The sequence below is a fragment of the Somniosus microcephalus genome, chromosome 4 (genome assembly GCF_052327205.1).
Source record: "Somniosus microcephalus isolate GS21.2 chromosome 4, FLI_Smic_1.0, whole genome shotgun sequence".
Classification (NCBI taxonomy): Eukaryota; Metazoa; Chordata; class Chondrichthyes; order Squaliformes; family Somniosidae; genus Somniosus; species Somniosus microcephalus.
The window spans coordinates 323,335,366-323,361,720 of NC_140990.1; the positions used below are offsets into that span (position 1 = coordinate 323,335,366).

At 47.7% G+C, this 26,355-nt stretch overlaps 1 protein-coding gene across 1 annotated transcript in view; it reads right to left on the bottom strand.

The window, feature by feature from the left end:
* Positions 1-26,355, bottom strand: part of slc15a2 (solute carrier family 15 member 2) — a 129,942-nt gene that overhangs the window by 77,756 nt on the left and 25,831 nt on the right. Inside the window, exons 7-9 of the mRNA XM_085986848.1 lie at positions 15,991-16,081; positions 8,847-8,924; positions 7,664-7,746 (exon numbers count right to left, since the gene is read on the bottom strand). Of these exons, the coding sequence (XP_085842974.1) occupies positions 7,664-7,746; positions 8,847-8,924; positions 15,991-16,081 (252 nt within the window). The remainder of the gene's footprint in view (positions 1-7,663; positions 7,747-8,846; positions 8,925-15,990; positions 16,082-26,355) is intronic.

Sequence of the window (26,355 nt, forward strand, 5' to 3'; positions counted from 1 at the left end):
CACCCCACAAAATATCTATGCACAGAGGCCTGGGAGTCTGAGTGAGCGGACCCGCGGGAGGAACGGAGTCGGAGACCGGGGGTAAAGGCAGCGCGGAGCAGAGACCTGGGAGTCTAGGTGAGCGGACCTGCGGGAAGAACGGAGTCAGAGACCGGGGATAAAGGCAGCGCAGAGCAGAGACCTGGGAGCCTAGGTGAGCGGACCTGCGGGAGGAACGGAGTCGGAGACCGGGGATAAAGGCAGGACGGAGCAGAGGCCTGGGAGTCTGAGCGAGCGGACCTGCAGGAGGAACGGAGTCGGAGACCGGGGATAAAGGCAGCGTGGAGCAGAGACCTGGGAGTCTGAGCGAGCGGACTACCTGCGAGGGAAACAGTCGGCAAGCGACACAATGAAGGAGTGACGTCAGAATTCAAAGGTGTCGCTGGCACAAGGGAGCTGAGAGGTGAGTATAGGGTGAGTATTTGTGGTAAGTTTTTTTTGTTCTGTTTTGAGTATATTTCTGCTAAGTAGTTCATAGCCTATCTAATAGAGGGAAGTGCTGATTGGTGGGTTGCTGTTGAGTGTTTCTTGTTAAGTTTTAAGTTTATTTCTGCTAAATGACCTCCATAGTCTGGTAAATAGAGCCATGGCAGGGCAGCTCAGTCCCGTCATTTGCCCATCCTGTGCCATGTGGGAAATCCTGGATGCTTCTTGCGGCCTGGACGACCACGTGTGCAGAAAGTGTCACCAACTGCAGCAACTCGAGCTCCAGGTTTCGGAACTTGAGCGGCAGCTGGAGTCACTACAGTGCATCCGCGAGGCTGAGAAATACTTGGAAAGAAGTGGTCACCCCGCAGCCTCAGAATGTGCAGGCAGAGAGGGAATGGGTGACCGCCACACAGAGAAGGGGTCCAGGCAGGTAGGGCAGGAATCCCTAGAGTGCATCTCGCTCGCTAACCGGTTCACAGTTCTGGAACCTGGTGGGGGTGATGGCTTCTCTGGTGAGAGCAGCCAGAGCCAAGGCCACGGCACCACGAGTGGCTCAGCTGCACGGGGGGGAGGAAGAAGAGTGGAAGAGCAATAGTGATAGGAGATTCATCATTTAGGGGAACAGATAGGTGTTTCTGTGGGCGCAGGCGTGACTCCAGGATGGTATGTCGCCTCCCTGGTGCCAGGGTCAAGGATGTCATAGAGCGGCTGCAGGACACTCTGAGGGGGGAGGGTGAACAGCCAGAGGTCGTTGTCCATATCTTTACCAACAACATAGGCAGAAAGAGAAATGAGGTCCTGCAGGCAGACTATAGGGAGCTAGGAAAGAGATTAAAAAGCAGGACTTCAAAGGTAGTAATCTCCGGATTACTCCCGGTGCCACATGTTAGTGAGTACAGGAATAGGAGGATATAACAGATGAATGCGTGGCTGGAGAGACGGTACAGGAGGGAGGGCTTTAGATTCCTGAGGCATTGGGACCGTTTCTGGGGAAGGTGGGACCTGTACAAACTGGACGGGTTACACCTCAACAGAGCCGGGGCCAATATTCTCGCGGGAGGTTTGTTAGTGCTGTTGGGGAGGGTTTAAACTAGCTTAGCAGGGGGATGGGCACCAGCATATTGGAGTAGAAAAGAGGAATAAGGTGCATAAAAGAATGATTGTGTTGGATAGTACTAGAGAGGATAGTACTAGAGGCGGTAGTAGTACCATATTAGATAGGAGCAGACTAAGAAAGACTATGAAAAATTCAAAAATGGGTTTAGAATGCATGTACGTAAATGCACAAAGTGTGGTGAATAAGGTTGGTGAGCTACAAGCACAATTATCCATGTGGCAATAATGGAAATGTGGCTTAAAAACGGTGAAGACTGGGCACTTAATATTCAAGGGTACAAGGTGTTCAGAAAAGATAGGGAAGGAAAAAAGGGAGGTGGGGTGGCAGTGCTGATTAAGGAAGACATTGTAGTGTTGGAAAGAGAGGATGTTCTTGAGGGGACAAGGACAGAATCCATTTGGTTAGAGTTGAGGAGCAAAAAGGGTCTGATCACGCTATTGGGGGTATTCTATCGGCCTCCAAATAGTGAGAGGGAGGTAGAGGAGCAAATCTGCAGGGAAATCGCAGAGATATGCAAGAGCTGTAGAATGGTGATATTGGGGGACTTTAATTACCCAAATATCAATTGGGATAATGCTAGGGTAAAGGGAAAGGAGGGGGAGGAATTTCTGAAATGTGTTCAGGAGAATTTCCTTGACCAGTATGTTCTTGGCTCAACTAGGAAGGAGGCATTGCTGGATCTGGTGCTGGGGAATGAGGTGGGCCAGGTCGACCAAGTGTCTGTGGGACAACACTTGGGTACGAGTGATCATCGTATCATAAGATTTAGATTAGCAATGGGGAGGAGCAAGGAACAATCTAGAGTGAAACTTCTAAACTTGGAATAGGGCTAACTTCAATGGGATGCGAAAGGATCTAGCCAGGGTAAAATGGAACCAAAGGCTGACAGGAAAAACTGTAACAGAACAATTTAAGGAGGAGATGTTCCAAGTACAGGCTAGGTACATTCCAACAACAGGGAAGGGTAAGGGAACCAAAGCAAGGACTTCTTGGATGACGAGGGAGGTAGAGAAGATGATGAAACAAAAAAAGAGGGTGTATGATGCATGTCAGGTGAATTCTTCAAGGGAGAACCAGACCAAATACAATTGAGAGGGGAAGTGAAGATGAAAATAAGATTGACAAAGAGAGAATATGAGAGTGGAATGGCGGTTAACATAAAAGGAAACCCAAAAATCTTCTACCGGCATGTAAACAGTAAGCGGGTAGTAAGAGGCAGGGTGGGGCCTATTAGGGACAAAGAAGGTGATATATGCTTAGAGGTGCAGGGCAAGGCTAGAATACTCAATGAGTACTTTGTATTGGTATTTACTAAGGAGTGGATGCTGACAAAATATCGGTAGAAGTGGAAAAGGTAGAAGCAATGGGAGGGGTGAAAATTGATAGACAGGATGTACTAGAGAGGCTGGGTAGACTTAAGAGTGGATAAGTCACCTGGTCCAGATGGCTTGCATCTCAGGTTGCTCAGGGGATTGGGGGAGGAGATAGCGGAAGGGTTTGCCATAATTTTCCAATCTTCCCTAGATGCAGGGGAGGTGCCTGAGGATTGAAAATTGGCAAATGTGCACCACTGTTCAAGAAAGGGTGTAAGGACAATCCTAGTAACTACAGGCCGGTCAGTTTAACATCAGTGGTGGGTAAAGGTTTAGAAACAATAATCAAGGAAAAAATTAACAGGCACTTGGAGAGGTTTAAGCTAATTAAGGTGAGCCAACACAGATTTGTAAAAGGCAGATCTTGTTTGACTAATCTAATTGAATTTTTTGATGAAGTAACAGGGAGGATTGATGAAGGGAATGCAATGGATGTTGTCTACATGGATTTTAGGAAGGCATTTGACAAAGTACCACATAGAAGGCTGATTAATAAAATTGAGGCTCATAGAATAGGTGGGTCAGTGGCAGCTTGAATAAGGAATTGGCTTAAGGGCAGAAAACAGCGAGTTGTGGTAAATGGCTGTTTTTCAGACTGGAGGATGGTAGACAGTGGTGTTCCCCAAGGGTCAGTGCTGGGGCCACATGCTTTTTTTGATATATATAAATGACCTGGATATTGGAATACAGAGTAGAATTTCTAAATTTGCCGATGACACCAAACTTGGGGGTGTGGCTAACAGTGATGATGATATCAATCGACTGCAACAGGACACAGAAAGGCTAACAGAATGGGCAGACAAGTGGCAGATGGAATTTAATAGAGAGAAGTGTGAGGTGATGCATTTTGGCAGAAGGAACAGGGAGAGGCAATATACACTTAATGGCCCAGTTTTAAAGAGTGTGCAGGGACAGAGGGACCTGGGAGTTAATGTGCATTGGTCCCCGAAGGTGGCAGGACATATTGAGAGAGTGGGTAGCAAACCATATGGGATCTTGGGCTTCATAAATAGAGCTATTGAGTACAAAAGTAGAGAAGTTATGCTGAACCTTTATAAAGCGCTGGTTAGGCCACAACTGGAGTATTGCGTCCAGTTCTGGTCACCACACTTTAGGCAGGATGTGAAGGCCCTTGAGAGGGTGCAGAGGAGATTTACCAGAATGGTTCTGCGGATGGGGTATCTTAGCTACAAGGACAGGTTGGAGAAGCTGGATTTGTTTTCATGTGAGCAAAGGAGGTTGAGGGGTGATTTGATCGAGGTGTACAAGATGATGGCAAGTTAGATAGGCTAGACGGGGAAGGGCTGTTCCCACTAGTTGATGGTACAAGGACTAGGGGACACAGATTTAAGGTTTTGGGCAAGAGATACAGGGGGGATGTGAGCAAAAACCTTTTTACGCAGCGAGTGGTGAGGACCTGGAACTCACTGCCGATGGAAGGGTTGGAAGTGGAGACACTCAGCCGGAAAAATTTGGTTGCTTAGTGCCTCCCGTTAGCGCCCTGAGAGGGCGCTAATGGGGCGCAAAGCAACTAGCGCCTGGACATGGCGATGTTTGCGCCGCTCGCGAAATTGACCAGACATTTTGCAGCGGCGCTAAACACTATCGCCACGATCTCCTGCGCCTGCAGATCATGACGTCAGTCAAGCGTGCAACGCCCCGGACTGGATATTGAGTGGCGCCCCCTGCCTTACCGCCTACCGCTAGCAACGACAGGTTGAGGGGAGCGTTTTGCAGTCAGGAAGGGACTGGGGGAGCGCTATTTAAAGGCGACTACTTCCTGCCTTTTTTTGTCAGCGACATTTTTGCACCACGCATTCTGAGAGAGAGAGAGAGACTTCTGGAGAGATTCAACGCTGTGTGCAGGAGTTTTAGGTATTGAGCAGCACTTTGCAGGTTCATTTTGATTTGACCTTCCTTGCATCGATTTATAAGAGACTGTGGGGGCTGCACTCTGAGCTCTTTCCCTGGGCCTCTCCATTGTTCTTTCCAGCAGATCTGATGTACAGGTCTCTCCAGGCCGAGATTCAAGGCTGCAATGAGCAGGGTGTGGATTGAGAGCAAGATCGACCCTCCCCTTTAAGAACTGGCCAGTGCCAGTGTGTCTGTGTTCCATTGCTGACTGACATCACATGAGCTTCACCCGCGCTCTGAGTTAGCGCCTCACTCCTCGGCCTTTGCACCTTAAGACAGGTGTGTAGCGCCTGATTTAGTGCTCCAATCACCTCCAGGGGCGATAAAAGCCAAGTTTGCAGTCAGAGGCGATAATTAGCTCCAGGCGCTAAACTTTGCACCCGGCCGATAATTGCGCCCCAAACAGGGCGATACCGAATTTCTCCCCCTCAATGTTTTCAAGGTGAGACTGGGTAGGCACTTGAGGGAAATAAACTTGCAGGGCTACTGGGATAGAGCGAGGGAATGGGACTGACTGGATTGCTCTAGAGATTGCTCTGTGTCGTTATGACTCTATGACATAAGAATTCTTAGGAACAGGATAAGGCCCAATGAGCATGACCCTCTAGATTGATTTCTGGGATGAGAGGATTGTCCTAGGATGAGAGATTGAGTAGTTTGGGCCTATACTTTCAGGAGTTTTAGAAGAATGAGAGGTGATCTTATTGAAACATATCAGATTCTGAGGGGGATTGACAGGGTAGATGCTGAGATGCTGTTTCCCCTGGCTAGAGAGTCTAGAACCAGGGTCACAGTCTCAGGATAAGGGGTCAGCCATTTAGGACTGAGATGAGGAGAAATGTCTTCACTCAGTGGGTTGTGAATCTTTGGAATTCTCTACCCCAGAGGGCTGTGGAGGCTCAGTCGTTGAGTATATTCAAGGCTGAAATCGATAGATTTTTGTACACTTAGGGGGCAATTTTCTGACGTCAAAGGAGACGGGTTTGGAGGCGGGAAAATCAGATTCAAAGAGGTCGGGATCAGAACCCGCCTCCAACCCGCCTCCGTGGGATTTTTCGGTGCTGGTTTTGGAGGTCGGGAAATGCTCCCGCCTCCAGCTGGCCATTGCGCTATTAAAGATCCTTAAATGCTCGTTAAGGGCTTCTAAGCCTATTTTGAGAGGCCCTCGTGATTTTTCCAGCTTTCTGGCGTGATCCACGCACCTCCTGAGCCACGCCAGTTAAATCCGACGGGTTGACTCGTGGGTGGCCTCCTCACTGCTGCAGGTCCAGGTTATTGCAGCAAGGATTACTTGCAAGTGCCAGACCTTGGCTTTAAAAGGTCTCTGAGCACTTTTAGAAGGCCTTCCAAAGTTGGAGGTGCTGCAGCTTGACTCCATCAACTGTGGAACCTCCTTGGAAGACCCTCTCCCCGCTTGCAATGAGCGCTTCCCCAAAGGAGGCATCTACAAGCAGCATGGGAACCATTCATTTTCTTCTGCATGGACCTCGGGTGAGGATGAGGAGGAGGAGGAGGAGGAGGAGGAGGAGGAGGTCAGAGCGCCGGTGTATCGACCAGCGGCAGCACGTGAGCACATGGCTGCTCGGGATGCAAGGGATGAACTTATCCTGGCCAGATTTGCATAGGTTGCCCAAGTTGGCACATGTCCTTGGCTCCATCCTAGGGCATCATTGACAATGGACATGACTCTCTGGCCTCCTTTCACTCAGGCCACCAACCTGACAACGCAAGTGTGGCGGAGCCCAGAATGTGGAGCTGCCTAAGGCGAAAGAACAGATGGCATAACACCAACATTTTGGCTTCAAATCATTTTAATGCTTTCCAACAGGGATGGCATTTCATCAATACACAGAAACAGTCTCCCAATCTGCACACAGATCTGGAGGTTATATCCCTTGCCAACTGTACCCACACAGCCTTGGTTTCTTTGGCAGGCCTCTTCCTCCGAGATGAGTGGAAGAGCACCTCCATGCTCGCTGTCACCCCCTCCATGCTCGCTGTCACCCCCTCCAACAACATTTGCAGTGCCTCATCTGAGAGCCTCGGGTAGGCCCTTGCCTTGGAATTGGACATAGTGTTTTCTCAAAAGATGTTGGAGGTGGTGCAGGAGACACAGAAATGCTGTGGAATAAACCAAGGGAGCAAGAAGCCATAAAATCAGACTGGAAAAGTGCTGTCAACAGAGGCGAGTTTCAGTCCCAAAACACTAATTGAGCGAGGGCATCCCACACCTCCGAAATCAAGTGGCCAATCATGGGAAAATCACAAATTTTTGAAACCTATCAGTGGAGGCGGGTTTCAAACCCACCCAAACTGAAACCCACCTCCATCTCGCCTCCAGTGGGAAAATCGCCCCCTTAGGGAATCAAGGGATATGGGGATAGTGCAGGAAAGAGGAGTTGAGGTCAAAGATCAGCCATGATATAACTGAATGGCGGAGCAGGCTTGAGGGGCCGTATGGCCGACTCCTGCTCCTATTTCTTATGTTCTTAATCCTGCCATTGGAAACTCTCTATGGGACTTGAGGAGAGCGGGGGGACAGAGGATCAATTAATATCCTTTTGTGGCCCAAGGGACATGGGGAAAGAGCCAGCACAGACTTGATGGGCCGAATGGCCTCCTTCTGTGTTGTTCTATTCTATGATTCTAAGAGTTGGTATACCAATATCCATATATCACCTGTTCAGCAGTAGTATTATAAGTAAAATAAATAGCTTCTAAAAGTGAAGTCATATTTGGGAATGTGAATTAACTATAAGGATGATCTCTAAATCATTCCCTCGGCACTCACCCCAACACATCTACAAACTTCAAGCAATATATTTCCCTGTGGCGGAAGATTTTTGTATATCCTACTTCCGGATATGAACACAACTAAATAAAAGAGAAAAATAATCAAATTAATGTTCACATTTCCACAGCAATTTCTTTCCTTGTTCTTCATCTCTGCATTCAAAGGGTCCCTTGCCACCACTCTTACTCTTCCAAGTGGGAATGTGGGGCACCTAGCGTGTTGAACTCAGTGACAACCTCCCAAACCAACGACCGCCACTACCTAGAAGGGTAAGGGCAGCAGGCACATGGGAACACCATCACCTCCAAGTTCCCCTCCAAGTCACACACCATCCTGACTTGCAAATATATCGGCCGTTCCTTCATCGTCGCTGGGTCAAAATCCTGGAACTCCCTCCCTAACAGCACTGTGGGAGTACCTTCAACACACGGACTGCAGCGGTTCAAGAAGGCGGCTCACCACCACCTTCTCAAGGGCAACTACGGATTGGGCAATAAATGCTGGCCTTGCTCATATCCCAAGAATCCTGGAACTCTGTCCCCCAAAAAGCTGTTGATACTGGGGGGTCAATTGAAAAATTAAAAACGGAGATTTTTGATAGGCAAGGGTAATAAGGGTTACGGAACCAAGTCAGGTAGATGGAGTTAAGATACAGATCAGCCATGACCTAATTGAATGGCGGAGCAGGCTCGAGGAGCTGGATGATCTATTCCTGTTGCTATGTTCTTAAGAATGATTTATTTTTTGAACTACCTAATAGCTTTGGAGAAGTACATTCACCACACTGATGGCAGCCGTTCAAGAATGCGGCCCACCACCACCTTCTCAAGGGAAACTAAGGGTTGGGCAATAAGTGCTGGCATTGCCAGCGATGTCCACATCCCGAGAATGAACGAAAGTAAATCAGAGTCCTCGGCACAAAATTACCCCTACATTGGCACAAATTGTAAATCACAGAGACCATTAAAACATCTGTCATGCCAGTCCATACATGTAGTTTTGAGGTTGGGATGGAGGCATGTTATTGGTGCAGACTTTACTCTGCGTTTACCCTGTGCTTCAACTACCACTAAAGTACTTGACGTTGCATACAAAAACAAAAGGGGGGAGTGTTGGATTATCCCACAGCAGCGCAGACTGCAACCAAGAAAGACTTGCTGAGGGTGGAATTGTGGCTTACCTAATGCAATTATCATCAGTGCGGCAGGAACACTAAAGGCAAGGGCATAACAGTCGCCGTCAAAGCACTGCACGTCGGCTGAAAAACACAACAAGGCAATGTCAAAGAGGGTGGATACACTGCATTACCATGATAGCGTCCAAACACAATTACTATCCGACCAGCGAGCGATGAATGAACGAGGTGCCCAAACAGAGAAGGTTCTCCTCTACCTTCGCGTCATGTAAAAAGCTAAGTGAATTAACAGTTGACGTACTCAAGGGTGGGGGTGGGGGGGGGGGCAGAATTGGTGATCGCCAGCAAAGCAGTCGGTGTCACCGCCAACGGCCGCAGCGCTAACCGACCTAAATTGGTGTGGGTGGCATGGAGGTAGGTGGCACAGCGCTAACCTTAGGCGCAACGCCGTCCTGGTGGAGTTGTACGAGGGATCCGGGACAAATTTGTATTCCTTGTGCGGCGATGCTGCTTCCCCGAGCGTCTGTGTGTGAGGCTCTGAAGCTCGCAATGCATTGTGGGCAGTGAGGAGCTCTGAAATTTAAAGGGGCCATGCACATTGAAGCAAGACAACGTAAAATGCACTGATTCAATACAATTTTCAGCCCTTTCTGTCTTTTTACAAATATTCAATATTTAAAAGCTCCAAATGTGCTTATTCAGCTCTTAAAGCTGAATTACTTTCCTAAACTGAACAAATGGGAAATCTGCCTCAGCACTAACACAAATGGCTCGGTAAGCCAGGGAAGGGGCACCCAGGGTCTCGCACGCAGCACTCCAGCTTTGAGCAGGGGGTCAACATTGCAAGACTGGCCCTCTACCCACAGGGGCCAGGAGGCCCTCTAGAAAGAACGATGTGGGAATACATCACTGAGGCCGTCACTGCCAGCAGTGTTGCCCCCACCACCTGGCTCCAGTGCCCAAAAAAGCTTCATGACCTCAGACCACTGGTCAAGGTCAGTGAATGCATCGTCAAAAGCCGTCACCTACCAACTGCACCACTAGCCTCACACACTGCTCAATGCACGAACCTCAATCACTCACCTACCAGCAATCTGCACCAATGATGAGGCACATCTCCTATTCCTAGCCTCACCTCACCCCCTTGGAGGAGACAGTGCAGGCCATTCTTTGCAGGGGCATGGCTGAGCCCTTGGCCAGCAGCGGGGATGAAAGGATGCAAGATGCGGGTATCCTTGTACGTTATCCCCTTCTGCATGCACCTTTAGGTTTCCTGCCCGCCCGTCAGCACAACTCTACCCTTGTGCCTTCCTCATTTCACACACCCAAGAAATGCAGCCTGCCCAGCCAGTGGGTCAACACGAAGAGGTAGCTTGCCCAGTCAGTGGGACCACAGGCGGGTGATTCCATCCCTGATATCCCGGCCACAAAGGGGTTGTCCGGGATGCATCCTTCCACCTGATCCCTCCTCTCCTGCATCTTCCTCTTCCCTCTGCTAGCAGATGCTGTAAATGTGAAATGACAGCATAAGATGCTGCAGATACTCAGTTGGTCAGGCAACATGTCAACCTGAGACATGAACTCCACGGATGCAGCGTGACCTGCTGAGTAGTCGCAGCATGTTCTGTCTTCTCAAAGGCATTCACTTGCCATCCGAGCCCTTGCAAGCATCCAGCAGCACTCCCAAAACAAGCCACCACTTCAATAAAATCCAAAATACCACGGCCAAACCCTTCAATTCAAACTTACCCGATTGATGATAACCTAGCGTGCTTAGGGCCCAGCGTTGAATTGAGCGCTAGGGTCGAAGTTCGCTTAGGTGACGTTAAGTTAGTGTTGCACGCCGACTGATGTCACCATGCTGCCATTTGTTTTTAAAGGGGCCCACGAATATGGAGGCTGCCGCAGGGACCGCCTCCAGCTGGCACAAGAGCGGCGGCCACCATTTTTTCACGAATCGCTGGCGCTAACAGGTGGCGGTAACTATATGAATTACTCGCCCATAGAATCATAGATGCTTATGGCACAGAAGGAGACCATTCGGCCCATCATGTCTGTGCTATCGCGCCTAATCCCACTTTCCAGCACCCTGGTCCGTAGCCCTGTAGGTTACAGCACTTCAAGCACATATCCAAGTACTTTTTAAATGTGATGATGGTTTCTGCCTCTACCACCCTTTCAGGCCGTGAGTTCCAGACGCCCCACCGCCCTCTGGGTGAAAAAAGTTCAACTGGCGTCTAGGCTCAGTTGGGCAAACATCAATCAATGTCCCCGTTCCTGATTACTATCTGGAGGCGCCTGCTGGAATGTGTGGATGCTGGGTGAGGTCAGGATTGGTCTGAATTGTGATGTCCTCCTGATAAAATAGCTTTGCTCATAGAAAATGGCGACTTGGTTAACTCTTTTATAATGCCAATTAGGATGATAATTGTCATCAATGATTTAACAAGTGCGCCCTCCCCCCCCTTTTTAAAAGGGTACCAACAATAAACTGTAAATTCTAAGGGGGAAAAATTCGGTTGATTTGCGCCTCCCGAGGGCGCTAACGGGGCACAAAGCAACTAGCGCCTGGGCGCGGCGCCGCCAACGCCTCCCCCGAAATTCAGCGGGAGGTCAGCAGCAGCGGTAACCGTTAGCGCCCCGCGGCGCTGCGCCTCCGGCGATCTTCGGTAGCGCCCCCATACTTACCACCGGACGCTATGTCTGACAGGGCCGGGGCGCCGCAAATTAAAAGGGAGGTGCCGGGCGGCCATTTTTGTTGCTGGCCACCTGCCATCCCCGGCCTTCTGTGCAGCCCCGCGGGGTACCAGTAGCGCTCCCAATGTGCCCCACCTCCCTGTTGGGGTGCTACCGGTGAATTTTGGGTACAGGGGCACTATTTATTTCTAAAAGTAGCACCCCGGCGAAGTTAGCGCCCCAAAGGGGGCGCGACCCAATTTTTCCCCCTAAGTAAATTAAAGGAAATTTAACAAATTAATTTGAAGTGTGGTTCCTGGTGTCGACGATGCCCTCTAGGCCCCACCGGTCGCGGAAAGCCTCAAGTGTACTGGCGGACATCGCCCGCTCCCTCTCCACGGACAGCCGGGCGCGAACCTAGCCACGGAAGAGAGGCAGGCCGTCGGGCCGAACGACCCCCCCTCGACCGTGAGCTGTCTGGACCTGCGGATGGCTACCTAGGCCAGGCCCGATGAGCAGGTCCTCCGACTCACCCGCTCCTCTCCGCACCGGGTGGCCAAAGATCAGGAGCGTGGGACTGAAGTGCAGGCAGAAAATTGAGGGGCAGCCCCCTTCAAAAAGTGGACGAGGGGCTGCAACCTCTCAGACTCTGTGGAAATGTGGAACACGGACTCATCCAGGCCGCAGAAATGGCTAATTGGCGAAGGTCCTGGAGGACTACTGACAATCGTTAACCCCATGACGATCTCCCAGCATGAGTCACCTCGACTACAAAATAGGAAGTGAGACAAGTGTTGAAAATTGGAAGTGGTTAAGGAGCGAGTCTTGTCTTGTGTAGATTACTACAGATCCCAACAAGGGCAACAAATGACATCTCACAACCACTGGACAATCAAGAGAAAACATATCAAACATCAAATGATATTTGTAATACATGTGGGTAGAACAAATGAAGGACAGAGACACGATGAGCTGCTAGTCCATGTGCTTGATTTATTAGGCCAGAGCAAACTGAGCATGCTCATTCTAAACCATGTGACACACCATGTGATAATACATTACACTGCTTTCCCCCTTAAAAAACATATTCCCCTCTCAAACACAACAAAACTATGGTCCCACCTTTCCCAGCATTACATGTACCACATAACAAAAACTCCTGGCTTTTCTTTTAATGAACTACAAATCCAGTTTAATAACAGGTTTGCGGAGCCTTCCTGATCTCCTTAAAGAAGGTTTCGGAGTTGAACGAGTTTTCGGGTTGTGTTGTTTTCATTCCGAACTCAACAAAGTAGGTACCACCACTCTGGTTCCCCACTTGATACAACCTTGCTCACAAGACAATTCAGTACGACGGTTATGGAATGGTTTCAATTCTGTGTCCAGACACTGATCAGTCCATCCATTCAAGGTATTTTCATACACTCTTTTCAGTACTGAGTTCTTCTGAGTCTCATCTGCAATCTCGGTTGCATTCATGAGAAAGTCTTTGCTAACTGCACCTAGCGTAAAAATCTCACCTTCACTCCCAACACATGAGTCTTCATGTGGCAACCTGGACAAAGCACTGCGATTGCGTTCTCCTTTGAAGTGTGATATTCAATCGTGTAGTCATATTGTGACAACAACACTGCCCAACGTTGCATTCTTGATGCGGCCATTGCAGGGATGGCAGATTTGGGCCCCAATATTGCTAGGAGTGGTTTGTGATCGGTTATCAGGGTAAACGTTCTGCCGATCAGGAACTGTTGGAATTTCTTGATTCCAAACACTATAGCGAGTGCTTCCTTTTCAATTTACACGTAGTTTCTTTCGCTCTTTGCGAGGGTTCGCGATGCGAACACGATTGGTTTCTCTTGGCCGTCATCCATTACATGGCTTATGACTGCTCCCACACCATGGCTAGAAGCATCACACGCTAACTTAGGCTCACGCTCTGTGTCATAGTGCACAAGTAGAGCATCGCTAGAGAGACTTCTCTTACAAGTGTCGTAAGCTTCCTGATGCACTTTTGTCCACTTCCACTGGACATCCTTCTTGAGGAGCTCGTGCAATGGAGCTAACATGGTCGCTAACTCAGGTAAGAAACGTGCGTAGTACTGGACCATTCCAAGGAAAGACCTTAACTCAGACACGTTCTGTGGCTTTGGAGCATTGATGACAGCATCAACCTTTTGCTTGATTGGTTGCAAGCCATTTGCATCAACTTTCAGCCAAAGTACACAACCTCGGGCTGCACAAAAGCATATTTGTTCCGTTCCAATTTGACATTGCGGGCATTCAACCTTTGAAGCACTAAATTAAACACTTCTAGATTTTCTTCCTCGCTGCTTGTTGCGGTCAGCACATTGTCTTGATTGCATAAGCAATTTGGAACTCCTTGCAAAATCTTATCCATCGTAGCCTGGAGGATTTTGGGGGAAGACTTTACACCATATGGCAGCTTGGTGTATGAGTACAGTCCCTGTGTGTGTTTATAGTGAGATACTGTTGACTCTCTTTGTCAACATTCAGCTGAGCGGAAGTGTGCGACAGGTCAAGCTTGGAGAAAACCTCTGACCCAGAGAGTGCTGCATACAAATCTTGTGATGTAGGTAACGGGTGCTGCTCATCGTCAACTGCTTGGTTGATAGTAACTTTGTAGTCTCTGCACAAGTGTACAGTTTGCCTGCTCTGGGCACTATCACAATTAGGGTAGCCCATTCACTTTTGTCAGTTTTTACGAGCACTCCGTTCTCTCTCAGTTTTTCTAGCTCTTCTTACACCTGACTTTTCAACGCATAGGGGACCAGCCTTGCCTTACAATAGACAGGCTTCATATTGGACTTGATGCGGATATGCGCATCATACCCAGTGATGCCCTCAGAACTGTCTGTGAACAGGCTTTCGTACTTCTTCAGCACTGTGTCGAGTCGCTTCTTTGAAGCATCTACACTGAAGATGTTTTTCCAGTCTAATTTGAACTTTCTCAACCAGTCTTTGCCCATGAGAGTTGGTATGTTGTAGCTCGCTACAAAAATAGGCAGCTTTACTGACTGGCCATTGTGTTGAACTGTACATTCAATTTGTCCGCATGTCTCTAGGATTTCTCCGGAGTAGGTTTTTAACTCTATGGTACTCTTTGCAAGTGGTATTTAATTAAACTTACTCTCATATGTGTCCTTACTCATGATAGAGCAGTCCGCCGCTGCGATACACAAATCAATATATTGCTCACTGATCAAAAGTTTTGTATGGAAGTCTTTCTCACGACTGCTGCTGTTGCCGCTAGTGGCATAGATACTGTAGATGCCTAGTCCTTCAACATCAGGTGTGTTCACTTTAATATTGTGAATTCATCCCTTTTGTTTTCGCTGCTTTGCATTGCCACTAGAATGGTTCTTACTTCCTACTTCAGATCGAGCTCTGCGAGCTGTTGGAATATGGCCTTGCTTCTGGCAGTGAAAACACTTCACATTTCTGTATTGGCAGGACTGTGGTGAGTAATTCCCACTGCAGCGATAACAATTCACTGAACTGTTCTCACTGACATTCTTTTGATTCGGTCTCACAGCTTTAGGTTTGGCGGTGGCTTTGTGACTGTAGACCTCAGCTGCACTAGTCACTTGAGTTGGACGGAGCTCCCTAGCATTCTTAGATGCCATCTCCATATATAGGGCAATTTTGCATGCTATGTCAAATGTTAGATTTGGAGTGTTCAGTAACTTGGACTGTGTGCGCTCATCCACCAGTCCACAAACAAACTTATCTCGCAACGCACATTCCAACAATGTGCCGAAGTTAAAATGCAGAGACAGGTTTTTAAGAGCTACAATGTACTCACTGATGGCTTCACTTTGTTTTTGGTTTCTGGTACCAAACTAATAGCTCTCTGCTATTTCTAACGGTTCTGGATCAAAATGGTCCTCGAGTTTCTCGACAATGTCTTCAAATGACACATCCTTCGCTTTCCCTGGTGCGAGGGGGGTTTGTCAACGTTCTGTAGACATCTGGCCCGATCTCCATTAGAAAAATTGCTTTCTTCCATTCACGAATTACTTTATTTTGCGCTTGAACTTTCTCATCTGCACCTTCGGTCTCAATAATGTTATTGGCCCTAAAAATTGTCTCCATCCGCTCAATGTAAGAACTGAATGGTTCGTGAGCTCAGTCATACAGGCCAAGGCTTCTGATGAATCCCATAGGCGCGGCCATGATTACCCAAATCCTGTCGAAGTGTCTCAGCACGCTACCAGTGTACCATAAACTTTTCTACTCTAAGGTTGAACACTGTGTGCTTCCATGATCCCTAAAAATAGCTTTGGGATCCCATTCTCGTCGCCAAAATGTAATATATGTGTGCAGAACAAATGAATGGCAGAGACATGATGAGTTGCTAGTCCATGTGCTTGCTTTACGAGGCCAGAGCGAAGTGAGCATGCTCATACTAAACCATGTGACAAACCATGTGACAGACCATGTGCTAATACATTACAATATTCTTGCAGATACAGAATTGCAAACCTGCACTGACCTCTCAGTATGGGAGTGACGATGGTTGAAAGTAAGCTTCCTGCATTAATGGACATGTAGAAGAAAGAGAAGAATCTGGTTCTTTCACGACCCTGAAATATAGCAACAGAAAATTGGAAATACAAAAGCAAAATACTGTGGGGGCTATAAATCTGAAAAAAACACAGAAAATGCAGGAATTACTCAGCAGGTCAGGCAACATCTGTGGAGATAGAAACAGAGTTGACGTTTCAGGTCGAAGACCTTTCGTCAGAAAGGTGGAAATGATGAGATAGTGCAGTATCAGTCAACACAGTGTACACCAGACCCAGTCAATGAGTGTATACCAGACCCAGTCAATGAGTGTGTACTAGACCCAGTAAATGAGTGTGTAACAGACCCAGTCAATGAGTGTGTACTAGACCCAGTCAATGAGTGTACACCAGACCCAGTCAATGAGTGTACACCAGACCCAGTCAATGAGTGTACACCAGACCCAGTCAATGAGTGTACACCAGACCCAGTCAATGAGTGTACACCAGACCCAGTCAATGAGTGTACACCAGACACAGTCAATGAGTGTACACCAGACACAGTCAATGAGTGTACACCAGACACAGTCAATGAGTGTACACCAGACACAGTCAATGAGTGTACACCAGACCCAGTCGATGAGTGTACACCAGACCCAGTCAATGAGTGTATACCAGACCCAGTCAATTAGTGTATACCAGACCTAATCAATGAGTGTATACCAGACCCAGTAAATGAGTGTATACCAGACCCCGTCAATGAGTGTACACCAGACCCAGTCAATGAGTGTACACCAGACCCAGTCAATGAGTGTACACCAGACCCAGTCAATGAGTGTACACCAGACCTGTGGTGTATGTGCCTTTAAGAGCCCCTGTGTACTGTAATGCCGGTAGTGGCCACTCGGGCTATATAAGCCTGTATAGTGTCTTGTATCTTTTAGTTCACCTCCAGACTTTGTCCAGTAAACACCTGTTAAACCAACTCCTGCATTCCGTGTCTCCATTAACACACGGATACAACAGTGGTGACGAATTGGAAACGGACTTACCTGCAATTCGGCAGCACCTCAAGGAGATCGATTCCTCAGACGAAGGTCGAAGAAAAAAAAAGAAAAAAACTGTGGTTTCACCAGCTAGCCGGGCTGGTGGCAGGTACTGCAATAATCCTTCCTGGACGGCGGGCTGGGGCTTGATCGGCTGGCTCTGCAGCGGGGCCGAGCAGCGAAGGCGGAGGCAAACAGAGACGAAGGGTGGAGCACTCGGGGGATGGCCAGCTCTGCAAAGCAGGTCGGCGTTCGGACCAAGCAGAGGGAGGGAAAAGTCCCAGAGAGTCCGGCGGGAACGAGTCTCCGACTAGTAAAAATATCTGTATAAATAAAAACCGCGGAGAACAGTGTTGTCAGCAGCGACAGCGGCGGGAAAGTGCGGGAGGCGCCATTTTTTTCTCGGCAGGGAAGAAAGGAAAGCGCGGGAGGCACCTTTTTTTTTCAGGATGCCTAAGACTGGCAATATTACTGCTTTCGATAGTGCTGTAGAGGATTGGACCACATATGTGGAAAGAGTGGAGGTATATTGCACAGCAAATGAAATAGAGGATGATAAAAAGGCATCGGTACTTCTAAATCTAATGGGCGCAAGGACATACGGGCTGTTACGGAACTTAATCACTCCAGCCAAACCGATGGACAAGAATTTTAAGGAGATTGTTGATACCCTACAGGAGCACTTAAACCCAGCACCGCTGCTGATAGCGGAACGATTCAAATTCTTCAGGAGGAATCAGCACAAGAATGAAAGTAACGCTGATTACCTCACCGAATTAAGGAAGCTGTCAAAGCACTGCCAATTCGGAGCAGGACTGGCAGATTCTCTTCGAGACAAATTCGTCTGCGGTCTCCTAAGTGAAGGAACACAGAAAAGGCTACTTTCTGAAAAAGATTTAACACTGGACAAGGCTTTCAGTGTGGCTGTATCATACGAAGCAGCAGCAAGAGGAGCTGCAGAGATACAGCAAAAGCCACAGGACTTCGGCACCCATGAAATGACACGGGGTTGAGAGATGTTATCGCTGCAGCAGATCCACCCATGACCAGAGGGACTGCTGGTTCAAGGACAAAGCATGCAGGCAATGCGGAAAGATGGGACACATTGCACGTGTATGCCGATCTGGAAACAAAAAATCCACTGACAGAAAAAAAATCAATAAGGAAAAGTACAGAAAGGTACAAATGATGACGGACAGTAGCTCCGAAGACCAGAAGAGCGATAGCGACTCCGGAAACAAGAGACTAAGCTGTCTCAAATTACATAATGTAATTGCCAAAGAAGATTACCAGACCATTTGGGTTACCCTCACGATAGCGGGGTCCCCAGTTAAAATGCAGCTAGATACAGGATCAGCTCTGACCGTCATAAGTCGACGGGATTACGAGCGGCTATTTCCGCATATACCTTTGAAAGACACATCCATTATCTTGAAAACATATACGGGGCAGAAAGTATACCCCAGAGGAAAAATAAGGGTGCCTGTTGTATACAACGGCAAGGAAATACAGAAGTTGTATTTATACGTTCTGCAAGATGGTGGTCCACCGCTGTTGGGACGTGAATGGATCAGGAAGATACGTTTAGACTGGCACTCCATTCAGGCACTGACAGTGACCAGTAAGGAAAAAAATGATGATGACGTCATACCGGAACAATTAAAAGACATCTTGGCCAACGCCAAAGAAGTGTTTCAACAGGAACTAGGAACCTTGAAAGGCGTCACCGCCTCAATAAAAGTGGAAGATGCGGCAATTCCCAAGTTTTTTAAGGCAAGGCCGGTGCCATACGCAATTCGTCCAGCAGTCGAGGCAAAGCTGGAGAATTTGGAAAAGGCGGGCGTGTTATCCAAGATAGATTGGAGCGAGTGGGCAACACACATCGTCCCGGTCATGAAGAAAACGTTGAATAATGATAAATCTGAAGAACAAAGAAAAATTTGCATCTGTGGGGACTTCAAGGTGACTGTAAACCCGGTCCTTCACACGGTACAGTATCCTCTTCCGAGGATAGAAGATATTTTCGCCTCATTATCTGGAGGGAAACGTTTCACCAAAATTGACTTGGCACAGGCATATCTACAGATGGAGGTTGAGGAGGCCTCTAAAAGATATCTCACGATAAACACACACAAAGGCCTGTACCAGTACAATCGACTGGTTTTCGGAGTAGCATCAGCTCCAGCTATCTGGCAAAGAGCTATGGAGCAAGACCTGCAAGGGATTCCGGGGACTCAATGTTACCTAGACGACATCCTTGTAACAGGAGAAAACGACAACGAGCACCTTGCCAATTTGGAGCAGGTGCTCGCTAGGCTGAGAGAACGGGGCCTACGAGCAAATTGCCCCAAGTGCGAATTTTTCCAGAAACAAATATCATATTGTGGCCACATAATTAACGAAGAAGGGTTGCATAAGTCACCTGAAAAAATTGAAGTGGTCATAAAAGCCCCAGCACCTGAAAATGTCTCACAATTAAGGTCGTTCCTGGGATTGATAAATTACTATCATAAATTTTTACCTAACTTGTCAACTGTTCTGCACCCTCTTAACGAACTGCTACAAACGGGAGTAATTTGGAAATGGAGCGAAGACTGTAAACGTGCCTTCCATAAATGTAAAGGCTTGATCACGTCCAAGGAAGTTTTGGCTCATTACAACCCATCACTGCCAATCAGACTGGCGTGCGATGCATCCCCTTACGGCGTAGGAGCGGTATTATCGCATAGATTCCCTGACGGCTCGGAGCGGCCGATAGCTTTTGCGTCACGCTCATTGAACTCAGCTGAGCGTAACTATGCCCAGATCGACAGGGAAGCACTCAGCCTGGTATGGGGAGTGAAGAAATTCAACCATTACCTACACGGACAAAAATTTACCTTGTTGACTGACCATCAACCCCTCGTCTCCATATTCAACCCTAAAAAGGGCGTTCCCATTATGACAGCGGAAAGGCTACAGAGGTGGTCCCTTTTCCTAGGGGCACACCAATATGACATAGAATACAAAGGATCAAAACAGCATGGAAATGCTGACGGTTTATCGCGTCTACCATTGCCAACGGTAGAAGAGGCACCTACAGTGGACCCAGTGGAGATGTTCCACTCAACCATAGTGGAATGTCTACCAGTAACAAATTCTGCCATTGAAAAGGAAACGAGAAATGACCCGACTCTCTCACGAGTCTACGATTTAACGGTGAAGGGATGGCCAGCACATGGCGAACCACTGTTGCCAGCATCCTCGCAAAGAAGAGAACAGCTGTCAGTGTGCCGAGGAACCTTGATGTGTGGATCCAGAGTGGTGATTCCACCCAAACTCCAGGATAAAGTGCTAAAGGAGCTTCACAAGGGGCATCTGGGTGGAGTGAAAATGAAGAACCTAGCCAGAGCGTTTGTGTGGTGGCCAGGTATCGATGGAGACATCGAAGAAATGACCAAGGGCTGTCTAGGATGCCAGAAGGTCCAAAACGCCCCACCACAAGCCCCTCTACAAAACCAATGCAAAGGGTACACATCGACTTTGCTGGTCCATTTATGGACTCAATGTTCTTAATCGCGGTTGATGCACACTCCAAGTGGCCGGGGGTAATAAAGATGTCCTCCACCACCACGGAAAAAACCATCACAGTATTAAGGACCATATTTGCCAGGAATGGGCTGCCGGAACAGATCTGTTCTGATAATGGACCACAATTTGTGTCCGAAGAATTCAGGAAGTTCTTAAAAAACAATGGGGTTAAGCACTACACGTCCGCCCCATACCATCCCGCCACCAATGGATTGGCTGAAAGGTTTGTCCAGACCTTCAAGAAGGCCATAAAGGCTATGGGTAATGAAGACATTAATCTACAGCATAAGGTAGATAACTTCTTGTTTGCATACAGGAATGCAACACATGTGGTTACAAACCAAACTCCCGCCATGATGATTTTCAATAGAAGACTAAGATGCCGGCTGGATTTGATCAAGCCAAACATCAGAAGGGACGTAGAGAACCAGCAATATCAAGGCATGAATGAAAGGCCAACTAGAACCTTCCAGATAGGTCAACAAGTTTTGGCCCGGGACTACCGTACCGAGAAATGGCAGCCTGGAACTATTTGCACACGACTAGGACCGCTGATGTATACCGTGGACATTGGAGAAAGCATAATAAGGCGCCATGCTGACCAGATCATAGAGTCATCTGAAAAGGGACAACCTACACCATCACTCTATACGCCTAATGATGAAGCAGAGATACCCATAGTATCTACCTCCGATCCGGTGATACTGGAACCAGATGAACCCAACACTGGCATTCAAGCCGAATCGACCTTGCCAAAAGAACCTACTACACCACCGAAAACTACTACACCACCGAGGCGTTATCCGGACCGAGTCAGGAAGCCTCCAGAGAGACTGACTTATAATTGATTAACTGCAGCAAATGTGTAGATTATTGTTCTTGTAAACATGTTAATAACAATTACTTAAAATGTTATGTACTGGTTGTCTAAAAGGGGAGGAATTGTGGTGTATGTGCCTTTAAGAACCCCTGTGTACTGTAATGCCGGTAGTGGCCACTCGGGCTATATAAGCCTGTATAGTGTCTTGTATCTTTTAGTTCACCTCCAGACTTTGTCCAGTAAACACCTGTTAAACCAACTCCTGCATTCCGTGTCTCCATTAACACACGGATACAAGACCCAGTCAATGAGTGTACACCAGACCCAGTCAAAGAGTGTATACCAGACCCAGTCAAAGAGTGTATACCAGACCCAGTCAATGAGTGTACACCAGACCCGGTCAATGAGTGTACACCAGACCCAGTCAATGAGTGTACACCAGACCCGGTCAATGAGTGTATACCAGACCCAGTCAATGAGTGTACACCAGACCTAGTCAATGAGTGTATACCAGACCCAGTCAATGCAATATATACCAGACCCAGTCAATGTGTATGTAGCCAAGTGGGAAAATGCAGTGAATATTTAAGTCCACTAGATGGCGCGGTTCATTTTCCCCTTTAGAATTTGAAAAAAGGAGAAAAGGGTTATGGGTAAGGCCATGTGATGCCAAAGGAACCTCCCCTTTCTTCACAGCCTCCATTTTCTAGATCCAGCGTGGGGGGTGTGCTCTGAGGAGAGTTGGGGTGAATATGACTTTTGAAATGAACTTAGTCTGCGTAAAGTACAACTAAAACAGCATTTAGTGCAGCCAGACATAGTTTTAAAGTGATATTGTTTCCCAAATCACTCGATATCACGGGGATGCTTGTAGATTGTCCCACCATGTGCTGGTGTTAACCTTTGTTAAAATTGTTGTTGAGTCCTTGGGGCTACGTTTCGAACGAGTTTAATACTTTCTGTTTGCTTGTAAGAGGTGACAAGTGATAACGGGACATACGAATGTATGGTATGATATGTTTTGTTTTGTATAATGATTGTTAGTTAATTAACTGCCTTCACCTGTGGTTTGCCTCATGTTCTGTTTTGCAGCAAGCCACTGCCGTATTTTGTCGACTGTGTTTTATGTATTTACAATTTCATCCTAAACCTAGACCCAAGTTATTAATACAGAATAAAAAAACCCAAAAACGAAAGTTCGTGTCCTGTGCTGCTCCATTTCGCCAGGCTACACATTTTGGTACCAGGAGTGGGGTCTGTTAGCTTGGAGTTTCTCAGGTTTGGGAAAGTTACATAAAATACGGCAGTGGGGGAAGAGCGGTGTGGTGCCAAGTGGACCTGGAGACGGACGGAGAATGCTGCCTGGGGTTGCTAAGGAGGACCAGACCAGACAGACGGGATCCAGAGGGCGCCAGGACCAATCTGGGAGAGGACCCATCAAGGCACCGAGGAGGGACACCATTGGAGAAGAATCGTCACAGCGGCCATCCCATTCAGTGACTGTCAGGGACTTGTGAACTGAGTCAAAATGTTAGACCCTCCTGAGGAGGCGGGTGGAGCTCACAATTCGGATGGTGAGGACAATACCTCGAGTGTGGGTGAGGGCAACCAGATAGATCAACTCAAGGCACAGATTTCAGAGTTGAAAAAAAACCATGACCAAGCAATGGTAATTATTGCCACTCTAGGTAATGGGGCAACCAAGTCATATGTGTATGTACCCAGAGAGCGTCAGATCCAACCATTCAGTGGTGAGGTATCCAAAGATAGTCGTTCAGTTGATGAGTTCATTGAAGAGGTTGAAAGTGTACTACGAGCTAGAGATCAGACTCCTGCAGAGCAGGTAGATTTCATTCGATCTTTGTTGAGGGGGGCAGTCCTACAGGAAATTAGGTTACGGTTGGGTGGAGAGTCTAAGCAGCCCAGTGACCTGTTCAGTTACCTAAGGGGGGCTTTCACCGAAAAACGCAGTGAGTCCCAGCTGTTAGAAACTTTCTATGGACGCAAGCAAGAAGAGGGTGAAGGTTTCCAAGAATACTCACATGCACTCTCTCAGATTATTAGAACTTTGGTAAAGCAATCACCTGATGCTGTGCCGGACACAAAACGGGTTGTCAGAAACAGATTTGTTGATGGTGTTAGAGATCCCTCACTCCGGAGAGAGTTGCGCAAGTTTGTACGAGACAACCCCCAGTCTACCCTGTTCGATGTACGTGAGGAAGCTGTCTTATGGTCCTTAGAAGACCAGCCCTGTAGCACTAAAGTTGCAAAGAGCAAGAATGTAGTGTGTGACAGTACGGGGAGGGATCTTCAGTGTTCTGCCATTGGGGTACCAGGCAGCCAGGCTGTCACTTTACAGGATGTTCTTAAAGTGGTGGCGGAACAGGGTAAAGTTATCGGGGAACTAACAGAGGCAGTACGGGGTCTTGCTCTACAGAAGGAAAACACGGGTAATGACAAGGTTGGGAAACCTAGAGCCAAGCCAAAGTTCACTGATGAAGGTCAGCCTATTTGCTTTAAGTGCAACGGGGCGGGGCACATTGCCAAACAGTGTCCTCAGAAGCACGAGGTAGCAAACACATCCACCAATGCTGGCTGGGGTGCAGGAAAACTAACTCCCTCGATTGCCATGAGCCGGGCAATGCGAGGAAAACCTGCAGGCTCTCAGAACAGTACTGGTATTCGTGACAGATTTCTTGACCGTGCAATAGGTAAATGTCCAGTAGTAGATCTCAAGATTGGGGGGGTTACTGCTAACTGTTTACTGGATACCGGGAGCCAAGTCAGCACTATTACTAAAGTTTTTTTCAGAGAGCACTTACTTGGGAGGGATGAGGATATGCTGCCTACAACCGGGTGGCTTAAGATCACTGCCGCCAACGGGTTGGACATTCCCTACTTGGGCTACCTTGAGTTAGACGTTGAAACTATGGGCATAACCTTACCCGAATGTGGTTTCCTGGTAGTCAAAGAGCATCAGCAGTCACAGCCTGCAGCACCAGGTCTTATTGGTATGAACATCATCAGCCGATGCAGACAACTAGTTCATGCTGAGTTTGACACTACTCTAGGGGGAAAGTTGGATTCAGATTGGAGGGAAGCATTTCAGCAAGTACAACAGTGTAACATCACTCCAAAGTCATCTTCTGTCCGTGTAGCTGGTAGGGGTGCTGTACATGTGCCTGCGTCTTCCATAGCTACAGTCTATGTAAAGGGACTTAAAACTCAGTCAGGTGGCAGCACTAAAATGCTGTTGGAGCCAGGTAACACACCATTGCCAGGTGGCCTGGTAGTTGTCCCCACTCTAGTTGAATCAAAGGGACATTTATTTCCAGTGCAGGTGGTAAATTTCTCTGAGGAGGATGTGTGGTTAAACCCCAGGACCAGGCTTGGTATTCCGACTCAGGCAGAGTGTGTAGACAAGGACTCCTGTGAGGTGCGATTTCAACGCATCTCCGCTGACACAGAGGAAGTAACTGTTGGCAGACAAGAAGGACAGATGACAGACCAAGACATTCAGTTGCTTTTGGACAAACTACACATAGGTGGCACACAGGGCCAACAAGCAGAGTTAGGTGCACTTTTAGCCAGGTATTCGGAAGTATTTGCTTTTAAGGATGAGGACCTAGGCTACACTGATAAAGTTGAGCATGAGATTAACTTGGTAGATGACGCACCAGTTACAGAGCCATACCGTCGTATCCCACCTACACTGCACAAAGAGGTGAGGGACCACATCACTAAGCTTTTAAGAAAGCGTGTCATCCAGGAGAGCAATAGTTCATACGCTTCACCCATAGTGGTAGTTCGTAAGACTGATGGAGACATATGACTATGTGTTGACTTTAGGAAACTAAACTCAAAAACCAGACGTAACGCATTTCCTTTGCCCCGCATTGACGAGAGTTTTGATGCCCTTCATGGTGCAAAGTTCTTCTCGACCATTGATCTTGCAAGTGGGTACCACCAGGTTGCTGTTCGTGAAAGTGACAGGCCTAAGACTGCTTTTACAACTCCTTTTGGCCTTTTTGAGTACCTCAGAATGCCTTTTGGTGTCTGTAATGGACCTGCGACTTTTCAACGACTTATGCAAGCGACTATGAGCGACTTAGTGTTCCACATCCTATTAGTGTATTTAGATGACATCCTTGTGTTCTCTCAGACCTTCCCGGACCATTTAGAGAGGCTTGAGACAGCTCTAAGACGACTGAAAGAGACAGGTTTGAAAGTAAAGCTTGAAAAGTGTCACTTCCTGCAGCAGGAAGTCAGGTTCCTTGGGCATCAAATTTCAGGGGAGGGTATAGGGACAGATCCAGAGAAAATTGCCGCCGTAAAGAAGTGGCTGGTCCCCAGTACAGTCAAAGATCTGAGGTCATTTCTTGGTTTCTGTAGTTATTACAGGAGGTTCATTGAGGATTTTTCTAAACGAGCTGGCCCTCTCCATGACGTAGTCAATGCATGCCTTAGGGAAGACAGCCCAGCAAAAGCAAAACGGTTGTTTGAAGGTTCATGGACAGCGGCGTGCCAAGCTGCTTTCGAACAGCTGAAAGAAAAGCTGATCAGTGCTCCAGTGTTAGGTTACGCAGATTTCACTCAGCCTTTTATTGTAGAGACGGATGCCAGTAACCTAGGATTAGGTGCCATCCTCCACCAGCAGCAGGGAGATAGGAAGAGAGTGATAGCATATGCCAGTAGGAGGCTCCGTAATGCTGAAAGAAATGACAGAAACTACAGCAGTATGAAACTAGAGCTCCTCGCCCTCAAATGGGCTGTTTCAGAGAAATTTCGAGGTTACCTTCTAGGTTCCAAGTTCACTGTCATAACAGATAACAACCCCCTGTGTCACCTTTCTACAGCTAAGTTAGGTGCTGTTGAGCAAAGATGGGTGGCTCAGTTAGCTGTTTTTGACTTTGACGTCA